Raw genomic sequence first — 17,988 nt, forward strand, 5'->3', positions numbered from 1 at the left:
CAGAGCCCCATTCAACCAGAACTTGAATGTTTCCAGGAATGGGGCATCCACCCACTCTCTGGGCCACCTGGGCCAGTGTTTCGCCATCCTCATTGTAAAAACTATCTTCCTTATTTCTAGTCTGAATCTACCCTCCTTTAGTTTAAAGCCATTATATGGAAATTTTAGTTAGGAGGCTACAGCGTAGTAGAAGCAGGTTCTATCATAGGCCGGCCCAAGTGGGATGGCATGAGGAGCCACAGCATCCATGCCATGGCTATAAAAATGCAGTATTGCAATTGTACGAGCAGGAAAGGTTTATCGAAAAAGATCTGTGGTAGTAAAATACACAATGGGAAAGAAAAGTGGCAAAAAAATAATTGCGCGCGGTTGCGCGTCAGCTGAAGCCCAACAGAATGAGAAGCAGCAGAAAGTGTCGGAAGGGTCGTGCCCGTGGCGGCTCACTGCTGGCTGCCAGGAAGGAAACATCGGCGCAGAGGCTTTGCAGTGGGAAGTCACGAGCTCGTCCCCGTCCCTTCCCCTTCTGCTGAAGATCGGTGGCCGGGCACGAGGGGCATGTCCATAGCATGGGGCTGAGGAGGTGGGCTGGGGGCATGGCACCCCCTGCGATGGAGACACTGCTTCTGCCCGCACCAGGGTCTCTTTGGAAAAGAGTTAATTAAATATGAAACTTGCAGAGATCTTTTTCGATTTACGTGACCGAGCATTAATGCTTAGAAGGGCTGTCTCCTGCGTGCTTTTTTTTGGAATCTAGTCACAGCAAAGATGATTGGTTTTGTTTCTTCTCACTTTTAAGTCACTCGTAAGTGACTCTTCTGTGTGCGCGCATGTAGGATACTGAATAGTTAACAGGGAAACAGGATTAAATCAAGCTTCATTTCCACTGTCTTTAGCCTCCATCTCTGGCATTAACCGCCTTTGCTGCTTTACAAAGCAATCGCTGTGCAGTGGCAGATTTGTGCCACATGGGAGAGTCCTTTGCACATCACATCCCCGCCACGCCGGGCACACAGGGATTTTGTCAATGAGCCATCCTTCTAACTGATCATTTTAATCCTATTGCATTTTTAATTAATGTTTCGCAGTTATAGGCTCCCGTGGTGGTGTTTTTTCCTTTCTAAAAGAGAAAACATAAAAGATCTGTGGACTTTTTTTTCACCTATGAAGTTTTCAAAGCCATGCAGGACTAAACACTGGCTTCTCTCCATTTTTTTTATCGCTTTGCTGTAGGTCTGACCCCTGGTATATGGGTACTGTTTGTATTATTTGCACCAGCTTAGCAAACAAATGTTGATCCCTTCCATCTTCCATTTCAAACTTGCCTTTCCCTGTTACTTTAGAGTTCCCTTCCCTACTCACAGAGAGAAGAAATGATTGAAATAATCTTATTTTTCTTCTTTCTTTTTTTTTAAAAAAAATCTGTTGGGAACGCCCCCACTGCCTCCCCCATTTTTAAAGGTAATGATCCCATACCACAAACGAAGGAGGCATTAATTTGTTTATTTTTTGAGTGGAACATCTCATGTCAGTGCAGGGGAACACGTGCATCTCCACAGGCTCATGCTTAAGTGTGCTTAAAAACCAAAGACAAAAATCATAGAATCATAGAACCTTCATGGTTGGAAAGGATCTTTCAGATCATCGAGTCCAACCATACACACACACACACAAAAAAAAACCAACCAAACAAACAAAAAAAACCCCAACAACCTACAATCTCTGCCACTAGAGCATGCCCTGAAGTGCCACATCTAGACGTTTCTTAAACACCTCTAGGGATGGTGACTCAGCCCCCTCCCTGGGCAGGCTGTTCCAGGGCCTGACCACTCTTTCAGTAAAGTCATTCCTCCTAATATCTAACCTAAAACCTCCCCTGCCGCAGCTTCAGACCATTTCCTCTGGCCCTGTCATTATTCCCCTGGGAGAAGAGGCCAACACCCCCCTCTCTCCACCCTCCTTTCAGGGAGTTGTAGAGGGCAATGAGGTCTCCCCTCAGCCTCCTCTTCTCCAAGCTAAACATGCCCAGCTCCCTCAGCCTCTCCTCACATGCCCTGGTCTCCAGACCCCTCACCAGCCTGGTAGCTCTCCTCTGGACACGCTCCAGCACCTCAATGTCCCTCTTGTACAGAGGGGCCCAGAACTGAACACAGCACTCGAGGTGAGGCCTCACCAGCGCTGAGTACAGAGGCACGGTCACTTCCCTGCTCCTGCTGGCCTCGTTATTCCTGATACAAGCCACAGTGCTGTTGGCCTTCTCGGCCACCTGGGCACACTGCTGGCTCATGTGAAGCTGGCCGTCCACCAGCACCTCCAGGTCCTTTTCTGCAGGGCAGCTTTCCAGCCACTCTGCCCCAAGCCTGTAGCGTTACTTGGGGTTGTTGTGACCAAAATGCAGGACCCGGCCCTTGGCCTTATTAACACTCATAGAGTTGGCCTTGGCCCATGGATCCAGCCTGTCCAGGCCCCTCTGTAGAGCCTTCCTACCCTCAAGCAGATCAACGCTCCCACCTGGTTTGGTGTCGTCTGTGAACTTACCGAGGGTGCACTCAATCCCCTCATCCAGATCATCGATAAAGATATTAAACAAAACTGGCCCCAAAACTGAGCCCTGAGGGACACCACTGGTGACCGGCCTCCAAGAGGATTTCACCCCGTTAATCACAACTCTGTGGGCACGGCCATCCAGCCAGTTTTTAACCCTCCTCGAAAACAGTTTTATCCCCTTCAAGTTCCACAATAAAACGGGATTTAACTTTTTAAAGTTTCTTAAGTGTAACAGTTATGCAGCAGCTTCACTCTTGCTCCAGCAGCACTGCTGCACCTCTGTGCTTGTTTTTGGCACTGGACAAGACCTACGGCCCCAAAAGAGAGCAAACGAACCCAAGTCATGCCCTGGAGCGTGAGGTGGGAGCTGACGACCACAAACAGCCGTGGCGGGGCTGTATGGGGCAATAGCAAAGTGCTGCTGGGAATGCCCCTGTTTCTTCTACAATAAAACTCAACACACACGTCCAGATCAAATGTGGCGTACGTGCGTGACCAGCTACCTGCCTCAGGGCCCCTCTTAGATGGGAAAATTCAGCACAGCCCGCCACCAGCTGCCACTGAAGGGCCACAGCCTGCAGAGCTGGGCATCTGCTTCGGCTTTTCAGCACCCGCTTCAGCTTTGCTGGGCTTTGGGCACGGCTTCGGCGCAGGCCACGGACTCAAAGGTGGGGAAGGGATGGCTGGAGGGCTCGGGGCAGGGCCAGCCTCATGGCCGGAGGAGGATGCTCTGCTTGCGCTTGTCTGGCAGAGGGAGATCAGGAAATGACAGTGCCTAGAAACAGCTGCAGATCCCGGACGGCTGTTTGCTTCCAGCCCATAGCACCCTGACCCACTGAAACCTCAACCCAGGAGTCAGGTGGTTTGCGAAAGGTTTATGCAAACTTATCTCAGATGCCCCCGCCGACCTGGGGCTCAGTCTGTGACACTCTGTACCAGCCAACAAGCTCCTGCAAACGAGGAAAGTGCAAGGTGCTCAGAGCAGCTGGAGCCTCCCTGGCACCGAGGAGCCAACGCCGGGACGTGGCACGGTGAGGGCACCACAGGGAGGGGAGAGCGGGGCTCGTGGGAACGGCACGGCCAGGCTGCCGGGAGGCTTTAATCCTGGCTCTGCAAAGCTCATTTCTGTCCTTTAGACAAGGACGTGGAGCGCTGGGGTTTTGCGAAGCTGCAGTGGGAAGGGGGAGGAGAGCTCTGTTCTGTGTTTGGTTTTTTTTAAATGAGATCAGAGGAAATGGATGAGCTTAATCAAGAAAGGGTTTAACCAAACGGTCCTTGCTGAAACCTGAGAAAGCAGGAGTCTGAACATAGCCTCCATGCCAGGTCAGCAAAAGCCACTCCATGCTGTCTTCTGTTTGTGCCCACAGCTGCGCCAGCACATCGTCCCTCTCCCCCTGTCCCTAGGAGGTTCAGCGGTGCACCGTGAGCTTGATCTACCCTGACCTGCTGCGGGACACGTCCCCGTGGAGCCCCACCATCCACCCATGCTGCGCTTCTTCTGGGACAGCATCTCCTTCCAGATGCTCCTCATCTTCCTCGTCGTCTTCCTGCTCATCGCTGACTACATGAAGAACAGAAAGCCAAAGCATTTCCCTCCCAGCCCCTTCCGCCTCCCCTTCGTGGGGCACATCCACATGCTGAACTTCAACGATCCCCACATCATGGTGGAGAAGGTACAGGGGTGGTGGGCACCATGGAGAAGGGGATGGAGGGAATTGCAGCTACGCAACCTTTGCAGCGTGGCGAGGGGGTTAACACAAGACCCATGGCCCATGAGGACTCGGTGGAGGTCACCCCAGGGTAGTCAGGAGGTTTACCCTCAGTCAGCAGCAACGTGGATGAAGTTTGCCCGGGTACGAGGAGGGGGACAAGCGTGGAGCGATCCTTTGGGCAAAGGGTATGGCTTGATGCCACAAGTGCAGCCACGGCTGTAGGACCCCCGTAGGTCTGACCAGGGACTGGAAGGGTGTGAAACAAAAGCTGGAAAAACACAGGATGGAAAAATCAAACCTGGAGAATTCCACTTGATTTGTGGCCGACTAACCCCAACTCCTGACCCGTGATCCAGGAAAAAAGGAAAAAGACTGCATGCAGACAAGCAAACACTTGTGAAACCCCACCTCCTCTCTGTCTCTTGGCTTCCCGTATTTTCACCCGTCTCCCCTGCCAGGGCTGTCTCTGTCTCAACAGACACATTCATTGCAAATAAAACCCCTTCTATTTATTTCTCCTCTTTCTTCCAGTTTACTAAAAAATACGGGGACATCTTCCACATGCAGATGGGCAGCACATCATTTGTGTGTGTAAATGGGCTGCGGCTGATTAAAGAAGTTCTTGTAAACCAAGCGGAAAACTTCATGGATCGCCCTGAAATTCCTATCGACAGTGAGGTCTTCAGCAAAAGGGGTGAGTTATCCCTCAGATCCCTGAGATCAGCTGTAAGGTCAAAGCATTGACCCTGCAAAGGTCCAAGACGGCTGGAGATAAGGGAGAGCTCTGGAGCTTTTTCCCCTCGGTGGAGGGATCTGCCTTGGCTCACGGTGGCATGTTTCTGACAGGACTTGTCTCCTCCAATGGGCACTTGTGGAAGCAGCAGAGAAGGTTCACCTTGACCACCCTCCGAAACTTTGGCTTGGGGAAGAGGAGCCTGGAGGAGCGCATCCAGGAGGAGTCACAATGCCTTGTGGATGCATTTAGGGATGAGCAGGGTGAGTGCCACGGGCCTCAGAAGCCGTGCTGAAGGCAGGGCCCAGTACGTCCCATTATATTTTTGCCCATGATTCATTGCATGCTGAAAGATACCTCACCTTGCAAGTGATGCTAGCACCCTGCCAGCATCCCAGCTCCCTTTTACAGGTGTTTTGCCCTCAAACATCCAAAGCGTCATTCGTAACCCGCCTTCAGCCTACTGCTCTCTTGGAGATTTCTGGAAAATCCCATGGGTGCGTAAGCACCAGTGTTTCCAATGAATTCAAGTGATGTCCACTCTTCTGCAGACCTTGCTTTCCAAAGTAAATAAACACCCCCATAATCTGATTGAACCGGGACCGAGGGTGGGATGTTTGCTCCACACTGGGGCGGCCCAGCCACACTTGGCCAGCTCATAGAGGGGCGAGGTGTCGCGGGAGAGCAGTGACACAGAATGTTGCCCATCAGGGGCCACTCATTTCAGTCATATTTGTTCAATATTTTACCTCCGACAACTGTGTTTTCTTCTCGTTTTCTGTGAAGGATGGAAGAGAATTGATTGTTGCCTTTTCCTTCTCCAGGGAATCTTTTCAACCCTCACTTTAAAATCAACAACGCCATTTCAAACATCATCTGCTCTGTCACCTTTGGCAACCGGTTTGACTACCATGATGAGGACTTCCAAAAATTGCTGCGGCTGATCGACGAGACGGAAACCTGTAAATAATATTTCAAACCAAGAAGCGTTGGGTTGCAGATACGTATTACCCTTTAAAGGAACTCCTGCAATAACTAAGGTGCGGGTCTGACATACAGCCTGTGTGTGCTCCTGCTGGAACTGTAGTCATGAAGGTAATGAAAGACATGGACAGCAAAGGTTTTAAGAGCGGTGAAAGACTAGAGAATACCAAAATTTTTTTGCAAAGTAAATCCCTTAAAATAAGAAAGAAAAGAAAATCTGGAAACAAGATGTAGCTAAAATTTTGGCAAGCGACATGAGGTTGATTCATGGTCACAAAGGTCAGTCCACTGCAGCCTTCCCCCAGGACTGAGCGAAGCTTTATTCGAAGGGGATTTTCGGAGAACCGAGGAGATTTAAATGCCTAAATTCCAATCTCTCCTTTAGCTGGCAGGGGCGTGAGCCTATGTTCTCACTCTCGCAATTAAGCTCCTTTAACTCTCATTTAAGTGGCTGGGCAGAGCCCTGGGCTCTCGCAGTGCTTCTGAACTTCACCTGCTGGCTCTGGCCAAGCCGGGCAGGCTTTGGTGGGCGCTGAAGGCATCCAGCCCTTCGCAGACGGTGCTTAGCACTTAACAGGATCAGCCCCTTAACGTCTTGTATGGTGTCCATCACCTCAGATGCCTTACCGTTTTTTAAATTATGCAACTCCCACTGTATGTAATTAGCCAAGTAAGCTGCTTTCACCTAACCTCAAATGTTTGTAATGCTTATAATCCCAGCTAGGTGTCTGTATAAAGGAGCTCCTTGTTAAGGGCAGAAGGGAGAAATATTCTTCCGTAAGAAAATTAGGGAGTTGGCAGAGATGTAAAGCTTAAGTGTTGCAAGATTGCTTTTGTTTGGCCAAACATTTGAGGTTTTGGGGTTGGTTTTGGAGATCCCAGTGTTTACAATTAGTTATTCAGCAGGTGGTCTGGCACTAGCTGTATATGGGAAAGCAGCTCACCCATGGCAAGTCCTGCCCCCAATAAGCTATCAGCATCTTAACTTGTTTCATTTTCTTTTTAGTCTTTTCTTACTCCTGTTTGAGCAAATATAACACCAGCACCAAGTCCCTTCCTGGGATGAAAATCTGTGAGTTCATCAGCCAAGATGGAGCTTCGGTTTTGGCCTGATTTTGTTTCTTTCTTGGAAAAGCTGAACGGGCAGACTGTTTTGGTGGTTCTGGTCACGTTTCTTTTGATTATTGACCTTGTGAAAAAGAGACGTCCCAAGAATTTCCCTCCAGGGCCACGGCTCTTTCCTCTCGTGGGAACCTTTGTGGACTTTAAGCAGCCCCTCCATCTTGAGCTGCAGAAGGTAAGAGCTCCATGGGCATTTCTTCTACTAACAATATTTTACCTCTTCAGTGACTTTTGTCACCAAGCCTGTGAAGCAAGGGCTGAAGGAATAGCTATATAATACCCATGCATGAGGGATGCCCCTTCTTGGTTTTATCTCTTACTATCACCTCCTCTTCCATGGGAGTAGGAAGGTTCAACGGGAAAGAAACTTGTAATGGAGGAAGATTTACGTTCTCCTCCTCTTTCTTCCCACCCCGACCATTTTCTGCTGGAGCCCAGGAAGGGTTTGGAGGTGCTGGGCCAGGCTGGGGGAGGGATGGCAAGTGCTGTGTGGCAAATGAACGGTTTGGACTGTGAACATCACCTTTGGAAATTGTATTGTCATTGTCTTTGGCCAGAGGCCAATGATTTGCCCCATTACATCCAAAACAAACATTTAAGACCCTGAGTTAAGCATCCCTGTGGCTTCTCCTACATCACAGAAGGAGGCAGCGATTGCTCTGGAAAGGTTTCCAGAGCTTTGAATCCCACTAAAGCCAACAAGAGAGTGACATTTTATACGTGCTGAGTATGCTTCTCTGAAAACGCGAAAGGAAAAGTTCTGACTTGCTGGTTGCAAATACCCTTTCTAGTGACTATTTGTCTCATGGTTTTACTTAGCAGGCTGACACCAGCTTGCCTACCCTGGGTTTTCACAGGCTACAAGCACGGGTATCCCCAGGGGGACCCTTGGGGAAGGCTGAGGCAGCATGCTCAGGATATTTTGTCAACGCACACAATTATTATTAATAAAATCAGTCACATTCATTTACATTCACACAACGACTGAGACACCCATTTGGTCCCCAGACTGGTTTTCTGAGTCACCATGGCAGTTCAGGATGATCATGTGTGTCCTATCATGTAGACTCATATTAAGAAGAGGATGGCCTGAGCTCCTTGCTAGAGTGGGGCGCAAGACATTATATGATCGCCCTTTGCTCTTATACATCGTGAGTTGAACACTGCACAGGAGACAATAATGCCAGCAAAGTCCATGCAAGGACAAGTGCCTTCAGCTCTTGTACCCTTCCTGTAATGAAAAGAGATGGAGCAGATGCCCATCAGTTACAAAGCAACTAATGTCCTTTTTACAAGTTAAACTGATGCAACCGCCTGGTGAAACCCGGGTCATACCTGTTAACAAATATAAGCAAACCATCTCTCCCACACCACACCTCTCTAACATTTTTTCCACCATCTCCAACCTTCACGGACTAGTTTAGGTTGGATGTGACCTGCAGTCTTGGGTTTGGGTTTTTCTTAAGTCCCCTTGCTCCCAGCAGGACTAAATTCAAAGTTATAAACCATTTCTTGAGGCCTTGTCCAGGTGAGTTTTGAAAAATCTCCATCTTCTTGCTCTCAGAGGGCGATGAACTCTCTTCCAGCTTACTGGTCGGTACGGGAACATCTTCAGCGTGCAGTTTGGAAGTCTGACTTTTGTGGTAGTCAACGGATACCAAATGGTGAGAGAAGCGCTTGTCCACCAGGCTGAAATATTTGTAGATCGGCCAAATATTCCACTTCTCCAAGAAATATTTAGAGGCTTTGGTAAGCACAGCTATGGCGATTTTGGTACATTTCTTTTTCGTCTATTTGCAATGATAACAATTAGAGTGAAAGAGGCTGAATTCAGTCCTTGGTAACTGCACCCGTAAAAGCTTGCAGAGAGGAAGACAAGAATTGAATTGAGTCTAATAATCTCACAGATGTACATTTTAATCTCTCTGGGACTTCGGGATGATGATGGGATCAAAGTCAGGTCCTGATGAAAGAGGAGAAATAAGCGCAAGCTGCCCAGCGATCGATACACTTGAAGAGTTTTCCCCTTGGTTTTAATTTCTCTTTTACTTTTCCTCCCCTGGGTTGCATATAGCTCCAGAGACGGGGTATGGTGCTCCTGCCTGCAGCTCTGCCAACAGCGTGATAGTACTTATAGTATTTTGGCTTACACCTTTTTTTCCCACGCAAAGTGACAAAGTAGCAGATTACAGCAAATCCATAAAGCTAGATCTTTGGCATGAGCCAATTACTCTTGAATTTTAATTCCCAGGCAAAGCCGTGGTTTTTCAACGTCTGCGGGGTTTGTTTGCTTTGGTTTGGGGTTTTTGTTCAAGACAAAGGGCCATTTCTGAATCCTATCGCTCATACGTGACCCAGAGTGAGGTTCGTTCGCTTGTCTTTTTCCACCTGCAGGGCTCATATCATCAAACGGGCATATCTGGAGGCAACAGAGAAAGTTTGCTGCAGCAACTCTGAAAAGCATTGCTGTAAGTTTTGAGGAAAAAGTGCAAGAGGAGAGCCGGTACCTTGTGGAGACGATCGAGGAGGAGAAAGGTGGGCGGTTAAGGTACAGCACCGTGCCCAAAGCTTCCAGCTAAATTAATGATGAGAAGTGAAACTTTTACTCTAATGCAGCTCCTAACATGCAAAATATTTCTTCGATAGCTCAAATCTCTATCCTACACTTCCAGACTGTGCCTCTCGGCACTTCTTTTAGACTTCAGGCCTCCTATTTTAGTTCTTCCTTATTAATATTAAGCAAATAGATACTAGGCGTTTGCTAAAGCTCGCATGTTTATATAGCTAAGAAAGTCTCTCCTGTATTCTGCGGAGGAATAAACGCAGCTCTCCTGCTATCAGGCACGTATGCTCCGAGGCTTAGTTAACCTCTGCTTGTCCTTGGTTTCGCAAAGTATTTTAAAACTTGTTTAGTCAGGCTTTCCTTTTGTATCGTGCACAGATGAAGCGTGTGCCTTGCTCTTTTATGGTCCAGCTTTTAAGAACTGCCAGAGGGATATTAGTAAGAATAATTTGTATGTTGGTACATGGGTGATGTTGCACTTCAGCTTTAAATAGAAGCAGATGGGGTTTAGATAATTCTATGGAGCTATATATAGTAAACAAGAAAGATCTAAATAGGAATTGTGAAATTATATACTGAACTCGCTCCATTTTAATTGCCGTTGCACTGAACAGGCCAAATACTTCATGTTGCCAATTGATTATAGTCCTTTATAGTCCTAATCAATAAACTAATTAAGCTGCTGGTTTGGGCCTTTCTTCCCATTAGTAATGACAAATAGTGATCATGTCCGTCACTCTAATATCTGAGCACCAGCCCGGTTTAATTACTTTCTTGAAGAGCGGAGAGATGAGCAGCCCTGCGCGCAGTGCCTTGCATCCCAAAGCGATGCTCCCACGCGTAGCGACAGCAGCTCAGGGCTGGACTGGATCAGTTACTGGTGTTAGTCTCTCGTATCATGGCAAGTAGCTCTCCAGGTTGCCTAAACGTGCCCTAGGAGATGGTGGTCTCAGCTTGGTAGTTCTCCCAAGAAATGCGGATGTGACAAACGTCACACCACACTTCTTTTTGAGATTTTTAGGAGTTATGATGTGCACCATATCTATGGGCCATGTGAGATTGTGCTGGACTTTATCGGCAGCCGCAAAGACGTGCAATCCTCACCCTCTCCCTTCTCTCCCATCCCACTTTATTTCTTTGTGGTGGACAGTTAGAGGCCAGTGCAATGGCATTTTTGCAGTGTGGTTAGTCCTGGGCTCCCTGTCCCAGGCTAAGCTTCAAGGGACCCTCTCTTGGCATTTAAAATTGGCACCAAAGCCATTTTGGAGCATGCAAACCCGACAGCCATAGCGTGGCATCCTACTGGTTGTTTTCCCTGGAAAACAGTTCAAACCCTGCTTCGGCAGCTCTGTGCTAACGTTGGTGTGTGCCAGTAGCCTGAGCTGGAGACGGGAGGGGATGTCCTCAGAGGACGGATGTTGTGGCACACATCCAACCTCCAATGGGACACTGGAGGTGATGGGGGTGGTGGGGACCCCAAGACAGGGGGTGAAGCCTTAGCATCACCATAGGTGAAAAATAAGTAAGGTCTCACCCCAACTTCCCAACTGTTGATGTGGTAGAGCACGTGGGTTAGACTGAGATTTTAAAGAAAAAAAAAGCAAGCTGTCTTTCACTTTGTTTCCTCCAGGACAACCATTTGACCCTCATTACAAAATTAACAGTGCTGTTTCGAACATCATCTGTTCCATAACTTTTGGGAACCGCTTTGACTACCATGACAACCGTTTCCAGGAATTACTGCATTCACTGGCAGAAATGCTGCTGCTCATGGGAAGTTTCTGGGGCCAGGTAAAACCGGTCGGATGCTTTTCTACCTTCAGCTGCGTGTAAGAGCTCGGAAACTGGAGTTTCTAAGCAGATGTAATCTGCTTTTCCCTGTAGAAAAAGAGTCATGTTATAAGGGAAATGACCACGAGTATTGTTTTACCTTAGACTGGGTTTATACACAAAATCCATCAGGAAAGTAAGGAAGCAAGTTAAAATTGTTGAGGGTCACGGAGAAAAACCACTGCAGGGTTGTAAAAGCAATCTCATGCCTGAACATAACTGAAGAGCAGTGGAAAAACCTTAAAAATATCTATGTTTCTACAAAAAGAAGAGTCAACTAGTAGCACTGTCGGTGAAAGTTCCCTTCTTTTCCCCTACCCCTCTCCCAAACAGTTTCTCAAATAGCTTTTATTTAGGACAAAACCATCTGAGAGTCCAGGTTTCTGACGCAAGCAGGTGGATCTGGGGACAGACTGCCCCTAGCCATTCTGCATGGCCACACACCATGGGCCAGGTCTGATCTCTGTCCCCTCCACAGATCCCAGCACTAAGGGGCTCCTCTTCATCCACGCTGATTTATGACTCACTCTGGTGGCCGCCTTACATTAGGTGACAGCTTTGGCCAGCCAATATTAGAGAACCTGATCAGCAGAAAACATCTGGCCAATTTGTATCTCGTTTGTACTTGTTTACATCTGTGTAACTAAACTGACCTTTGCAGCAAAACTGATTTGTTTCCTGGTAGCAAGCAGAGCTAAAAATTGTACTATCATCTCAACTGTGGTACCTGCTTTTTTTTTTCAACTCAAGAAATGCTCTTTTGCTCTGTTTGATTTCTCACCAGCTGTATAATGCTTTTCCTTTGATCATGAGATGGCTACCAGGACCCTTTAGGAAAATCTTCAGGCACCAGGAGAAACTTCAATATTTTTTGAAGGGAGTGATCGCAAAGCACAAGGAGGATTTGGACCAGTCCGAGGCAGGAGATTATATTGACTGTTACCTGAAGGAAATAGAAAAAGTAAGAGAGAAATACCTAAAGCCACCTAAATCTTAACCCAAGAAATGAACAGACGGGACTCAAAGCTGTTTTGTCACAGGAGCCCATGCCTCCTGCGTTGCCTTCTCCTCCCTACCTCTTCCCCGTCAAACTCAAACTTTTTAGCAACAGCAGGAGCCTGATCACTTTGAAAACATACTGATTTTTTTTTTTTTTCATTTGAAAGTATTTACACTTTGTCTTCTTCCATTTTTCATTCTGTCATGTGGCGTAGGAGGACTCTCGGGGAACGTGTTCACATTTCTATGAGAGCTCACAGGCCTGTGTTTGCTATTGTGAAACTTCACATTTAAAAACGCTACCTGCTTTCAAAAGTCACTCTACAGCAAATAGGGTGTCTTTCAAAGCAGTTCACAGGCCTTGAAATTCAATGAAAGTAAGGGGTAGAATTTCCAAGCCCAGGGGTGATGGATAATAAAATAGCAGCAGGACTTGACTTATGTATTGGACTGGGTTCTTGAAAGCGTCGCCACCCTAATAAGAGTTTTCATTGCTATGCTTTTCCCCAAGTTTAAGGGTGACACCAGCTCATATTTCCATGAGGAAAACCTGCTGTGCTCCACTCTGGACCTCTTCTTAACGGGGACTGAGACAACAGCAACCGCCATCCGCTGGGCTCTGCTCTACATGGCTGCGTACCCCCACATTCAAGGTAGGAACACTGATGGGTCTTTCGTTTAGCCCAAAGTCAGATAAACGAAACTCAGAAAATGGAGCTATGTCCATCTTTACTCCACGTTGGACGTGCCTAAGCCCCAGGTTTCTTATTGGGAACCTTTTGAGCACAGATATTCTTTTTTTTTTTTGCTTTCCATAGAGAAAGTGCAGCTCGAAATCGACACAGTGATCGGCCAGTCCCGCCAGCCCACCATGGCCGACAAGGAGAACATGCCATACACCAGCGCGGTGCTGAGTGAGGTCCTGCGGATGGGCAACGTTGTGCCGCTGGGAGTGCCCAAGATGTCCACCAGCGACACCATCTTGGCAGGCTTCCACCTGCCCAAAGTATGTGGAGACCACCAGCCCTCCCATTGCCCCACCAGAGAGAGGTCTTCATGGCCCAAGTCCCAGATCTCACCTGGAGAGGAACCAACCAGCAGGATCTTATAGAAATATCACAGTTATATAGAAAATAGAAGCCTTCCTCCTATGGGTCTCACCTCCTTATGGAGGAGAATTGTGAAAATTTTCAGTTTTACAAGGTTTATCCCTTAAATTTTATACAAGACGTCCTCCAAGCATTATGGGAATAGAGGGCCAAGAAACATAGGAAGGCAAACAGTTTGGGTATTAACAATTATCTATTAAAAGTAGCCGTTGATAAAAGCCAAGTAATAGATATTGATGTGAACACACAGTTCTGGCATTATGAAAGCAAATATGAGATTTAGGTATACCTAGTCTCTTCCATGTATATGATTGGTTTCATCAAGGAAAATTAAAAATAAAAAAAGCCGGGCAATTTGCTCCACACTGATTAAAATATTTTTGTTTTTCTGGTGGAGGTTGTGGAGATAAACCAGATCAGCATTTTTTAAAAAAGCTCAATAAAGCGGATCAATTGAAAATTATTCAGTTAAATTGCTTCAAATTCCTATGGGAACACAACGTTGTCAATTTAAAGGTGGTTTATATGAACATCGCCGGTGACAGCAGCACAAGGTACGGATCAACACTATGGTGATATATAGAGGAGCACAGAAGTGAACAATCCTGTAGGCTTTCACCCTAATTTAATTACATAGCTTACGAAAAAACATTTTGCCCTCAAAAAAAAATGTAGTTTACATTGTGTGTGGAACAGAGCTAATAATAAACTAGTCTGACAACATGTCGGCTCTTCTCCTTCGCATAATCACCCGTTTTCTCCACCTCTTGCAGGGCACCACCCTGATGACCAGCCTGACTTCGATAATGTTCGACAAAAACGTGTGGGAGACTCCAGACACCTTTAATCCTGAACATTTCCTGGAAAACGGCCAGTACAGGAGGCGGGAGGCTTTTCTGCCCTTCTCTGCAGGTAGGATGATGGATGGGGAGATGGTTTTCCTTTTTGCAAAGCTTATTTTTTCCCCAAGACACCCACTCCAGAGTAGGGGGTACTGCTCCTTGTCCGGCTTTCAGCCCATCCCCATGGTGAAAATCCCAGTAACAGTTAATGCTGACTGCTCAGAGCAGGAGGGAAATCAATTTGTTATTGTAGGATGAAAAAAAATAAGGCTTTTTCCTCTTGCGCAAGCTGCGTAAATGTTTTTTTTTTTTTGCCTAGTTTCCTCTCTTAGTCTATCCGAACAGCCGTCGCAGTTTGCTCAGCAGCAAACTTCTGGGGAAGGTTTCTGCAAAATGTGTGGGTGAACATTGCCACCTAACCTTTCGAGGAAGAAAAGCTCCCACAGCTTGTGCAATGCGGCGTGCGCGAGAGGAGCCCGAGAGGCGGTTGAAGCTCGCTCGGGACTCGGCAGGGTTATTTTTGCTCCTTTTCCAGGCAAGCGGGCTTGTCCCGGGGAGCAGCTCGCCAGGACCGAGCTCTTCATCTTCTTCACAGCCCTCCTGCAGAAGTTCACCTTCCAGGTGCCGGCGGCCACCACCCTGACCTTCGCCTTCACACTCAGCCTCACGCGCTGCCCAAAGCCCTTCCAGATCCAAGCGCTGCCTCGCGACTGAGGCTGGCGTAGGGCCACCCCGCACCCCACAGCTTCAGCCCTCCTCAAGCCAGAAAGTGTCCCTTCTCCCATCTGCCCCGCAGATTTTGGGCTAAAATGATGGGGCATCTAGCACCCACCAACACGCAGGTGGCAGCGGAAAGGGCAGGAGGGCCACATCCTGCACACTGCAATGAGGACAACCCTTGGGGCTCTTCCCTTCACCTCCTGCCTCCTCCCTCTATCAGTTTGACAAAATGCATGAATTTAAAAGCCTTATTACTTCATTTCCACTGTTAACACCTCCCACTAAGGTGTCTTCCAGCTGAAAAACCATGGGCATAGTTGGGGCCACAGTGGTTCTTCCACAGGGGATACGTCCACCACTCAGAGACCATTACACAACCTTTACATCTGCAGCACCCTGAATGGCCACGGGCTGGTGTTTTCTGAGGTCTCCCTGGTCAGTGGAGCAGCTGGCCTTGGACGTAGAAGCTCTGGGTTCATGTCTCAGCGCCAGTTTGGACTTCCAGGGGGCCAAGGCCAATCCTGAGGTTCAGGTGGCCTCGGCCTTTGTTTCGTATGCGTTCCCCGCTTTACCCCACACCACCGTGTTGCTGTTTTGCAATGGAAATAGAGATCCTCACAGCATGATCATGCGTTTTTTTATCTCATACATGTATAGAGTAGTTTGGGTTGGAAGGGACCTTTAAAGGTCATCTAATCCAGCCCCCCCTGACATGGGCAGGGACATCTTCAACCCGATCAGGTTGCTCAGAGCCCCATCCAACCAGAACTTGAATGTTTCCAGGAATGGGGCATCCACCCACTCTCTGGGCCACCTGGGCCAGTGTTTCACCATCCTCATTGTAAAAACTATCTTCCTTATTTCTAGTCTGAATCTACCCTCCTTTAGTTTAAAGCCATTATATGGAAATTTTAGTTAGGAGGCTACAGCGTAGTAGAAGCAGGTTCTATCATAGGCCGGCCCAAGTGGGATGGCATGAGGAGCCACAGCATCCATGCCATGGCTATAAAAATGCAGTATTGCAATTGTACGAGCAGGAAAGGTTTATCGAAAAAGATCTGTGGTAGTAAAATACACAATGGGAAAGAAAAGTGGCAAAAAAATAATTGCGCGCGGTTGCGCGTCAGCTGAAGCCCAACAGAATGAGAAGCAGCAGAAAGTGTCGGAAGGGTCGTGCCCGCGGCGGCTCACTGCTGGCTGCCAGGAAGGAAACATCGGCGCAGAGGCTTTGCAGTGGGAAGTCACGAGCTCGTCCCCGTCCCTTCCGCTTCTGCTGAAGATCGGTGGCCGGGCATGAGGGGCATGTCCATAGCATGGGGCTGAGGAGGTGGGCTGGGGGCATGGCACCCCCTGCGATGGAGACACTGCTTCTGCCCACACCAGGGTCTCTTTGGAAAAGAGTTAATTAAATATGAAACTTGCAGAGATTTTTTTCGATTTACGCGACCGAGCATTAATGCTTAGAAGGGCTGTCTCCTGCATGCTTTTTTTTGGAATCTAGTCACAGCAAAGATGATTGGTTTTGTTTCTTCTCACTTTTAAGTCACTCGTAAGTGACTCTTCTGTGTGCGCGCATGTAGGATACTGAATAGTTAACAGGGAAACAGGATTAAATCAAGCTTCATTTCCACTGTCTTTAGCCTCCATCTCTGGCATTAACCGCCTTTGCTGCGTTACAAAGCAATCGCTGTGCAGTGGCAGATTTGTGCCACATGGGAGAGTCCTTTGCACATCACATCCCCGCCACGCCGGGCACACAGGGATTTTGTCAATGAGCCATCCTTCTAACTGATCATTTTAATCCTGTTGCATTTTTAATTAATGTTTCGCAGTTATAGGCTCCCGTGGTGGTGTTTTTTCCTTTCTAAAAGAGAAAACATAAAAGATCTGTGGACTTTTTTTCACCTATGAAGTTTTCAAAGCCATGCAGGACTAAACACTGGCTTCTCTCCATTTTTTTTATCGCTTTGCTGTAGGTCTGACCCCTGGTATGTGGGTACTGTTTGTATTATTTGCACCAGCTTAGCAAACAAATGTTGATCCCTTCCATCTTCCATTTCAAACTTGCCTTTCCCTGTTACTTTAGAGTTCCCTTCCCTACTCACAGAGAGAAGAAATGATTGAAATAATCTTATTTTTCTTTTTTTTTTTTTTTAAAAAAATCTGTTGGGAACGCCCCCACTGCCTCCCCCATTTTTAAAGGTAATGATCCCATACCACAAACGAAGGAGGCATTAATTTCTTTATTTTTTGAGTGGAACATCTCATGTCAGTGCAGGGGAACACGTGCATCTCCACAGGCTCATGCTTAAGTGTGCTTAAAAACCAAAGACAAAAATCATAGAAACATAGAATCATAGAACCTTCATGGTTGGAAAGGATCTTTGAGATCATCGAGTCCAACCATACACACACACACAAAAAAAACAACCAACCAAACAAAAAAAACCCCAACAACCTACAATCTCTGCCACTAGAGCATGCCCTGAAGTGCCACATCTAGACGTTTCTTAAACACCTCTAGGGATGGTGACTCAACCCCCTCCCTGGGCAGGCTGTTCCAGGGCCTGACCACTCTTTCAGTAAAGTCATTCCTCCTAATATCTAACCTAAACCTCCCCTGCCGCAGCTTCAGACCATTTCCTCTGGTCCTGTCATTATTCCCCTGGGAGAAGAGGCCAACCCCCACCTCTCTCCACCCTCCTTTCAGGGAGTTGTAGAGGGCAATGAGGTCTCCCCTCAGCCTCCTCTTCTCCAAGCTAAACATGCCCAGCTCCCTCAGCCTCTCCTCGCATGCCCTGGTCTCCAGACCCCTCACCAGCCTGGTAGC

At 47.6% G+C, this 17,988-nt stretch overlaps 1 protein-coding gene across 1 annotated transcript; it reads left to right on the top strand.

The window, feature by feature from the left end:
• Positions 1–2,860: 2,860 nt before the first annotated feature.
• LOC134519582 (cytochrome P450 2J2-like) lies at positions 2,861–17,365 on the top strand. Its single transcript, XM_063343977.1, has 14 exons — positions 2,861–3,575; positions 3,912–4,217; positions 4,788–4,950; positions 5,103–5,252; positions 5,814–5,956; positions 7,040–7,270; positions 8,682–8,844; positions 9,490–9,630; positions 11,289–11,449; positions 12,273–12,449; positions 12,999–13,140; positions 13,306–13,493; positions 14,370–14,508; positions 14,974–17,365. Exons 2-14 carry the CDS (start codon positions 4,029–4,031, stop codon positions 15,150–15,152), a joined length of 2,166 nt encoding a protein of 721 aa, XP_063200047.1. The 5' UTR covers positions 2,861–3,575; positions 3,912–4,028; the 3' UTR covers positions 15,153–17,365.
• The last annotated feature ends 623 nt before the right edge of the window (positions 17,366–17,988 follow it).

The sequence above is a fragment of the Chroicocephalus ridibundus genome, chromosome 8 (genome assembly GCF_963924245.1).
Source record: "Chroicocephalus ridibundus chromosome 8, bChrRid1.1, whole genome shotgun sequence".
In the NCBI taxonomy this organism is placed as follows: Eukaryota; Metazoa; Chordata; class Aves; order Charadriiformes; family Laridae; genus Chroicocephalus; species Chroicocephalus ridibundus.

Coding starts and splice junctions, on each gene's coding strand:
- LOC134519582 (XM_063343977.1), top strand. CDS start 4,029: ATGCTGCGCTTCTTCTGGGACAGCATCTCCTTCCAGATGCTCCTCATC. Junction 5,253..5,813: donor TGCATTTAGGGATGAGCAGG/GTGAGTGCCACG, acceptor TTCCTTCTCCAG/GGAATCTTTTCAACCCTCAC. Junction 13,494..14,369: donor CAGGCTTCCACCTGCCCAAA/GTATGTGGAGAC, acceptor CACCTCTTGCAG/GGCACCACCCTGATGACCAG.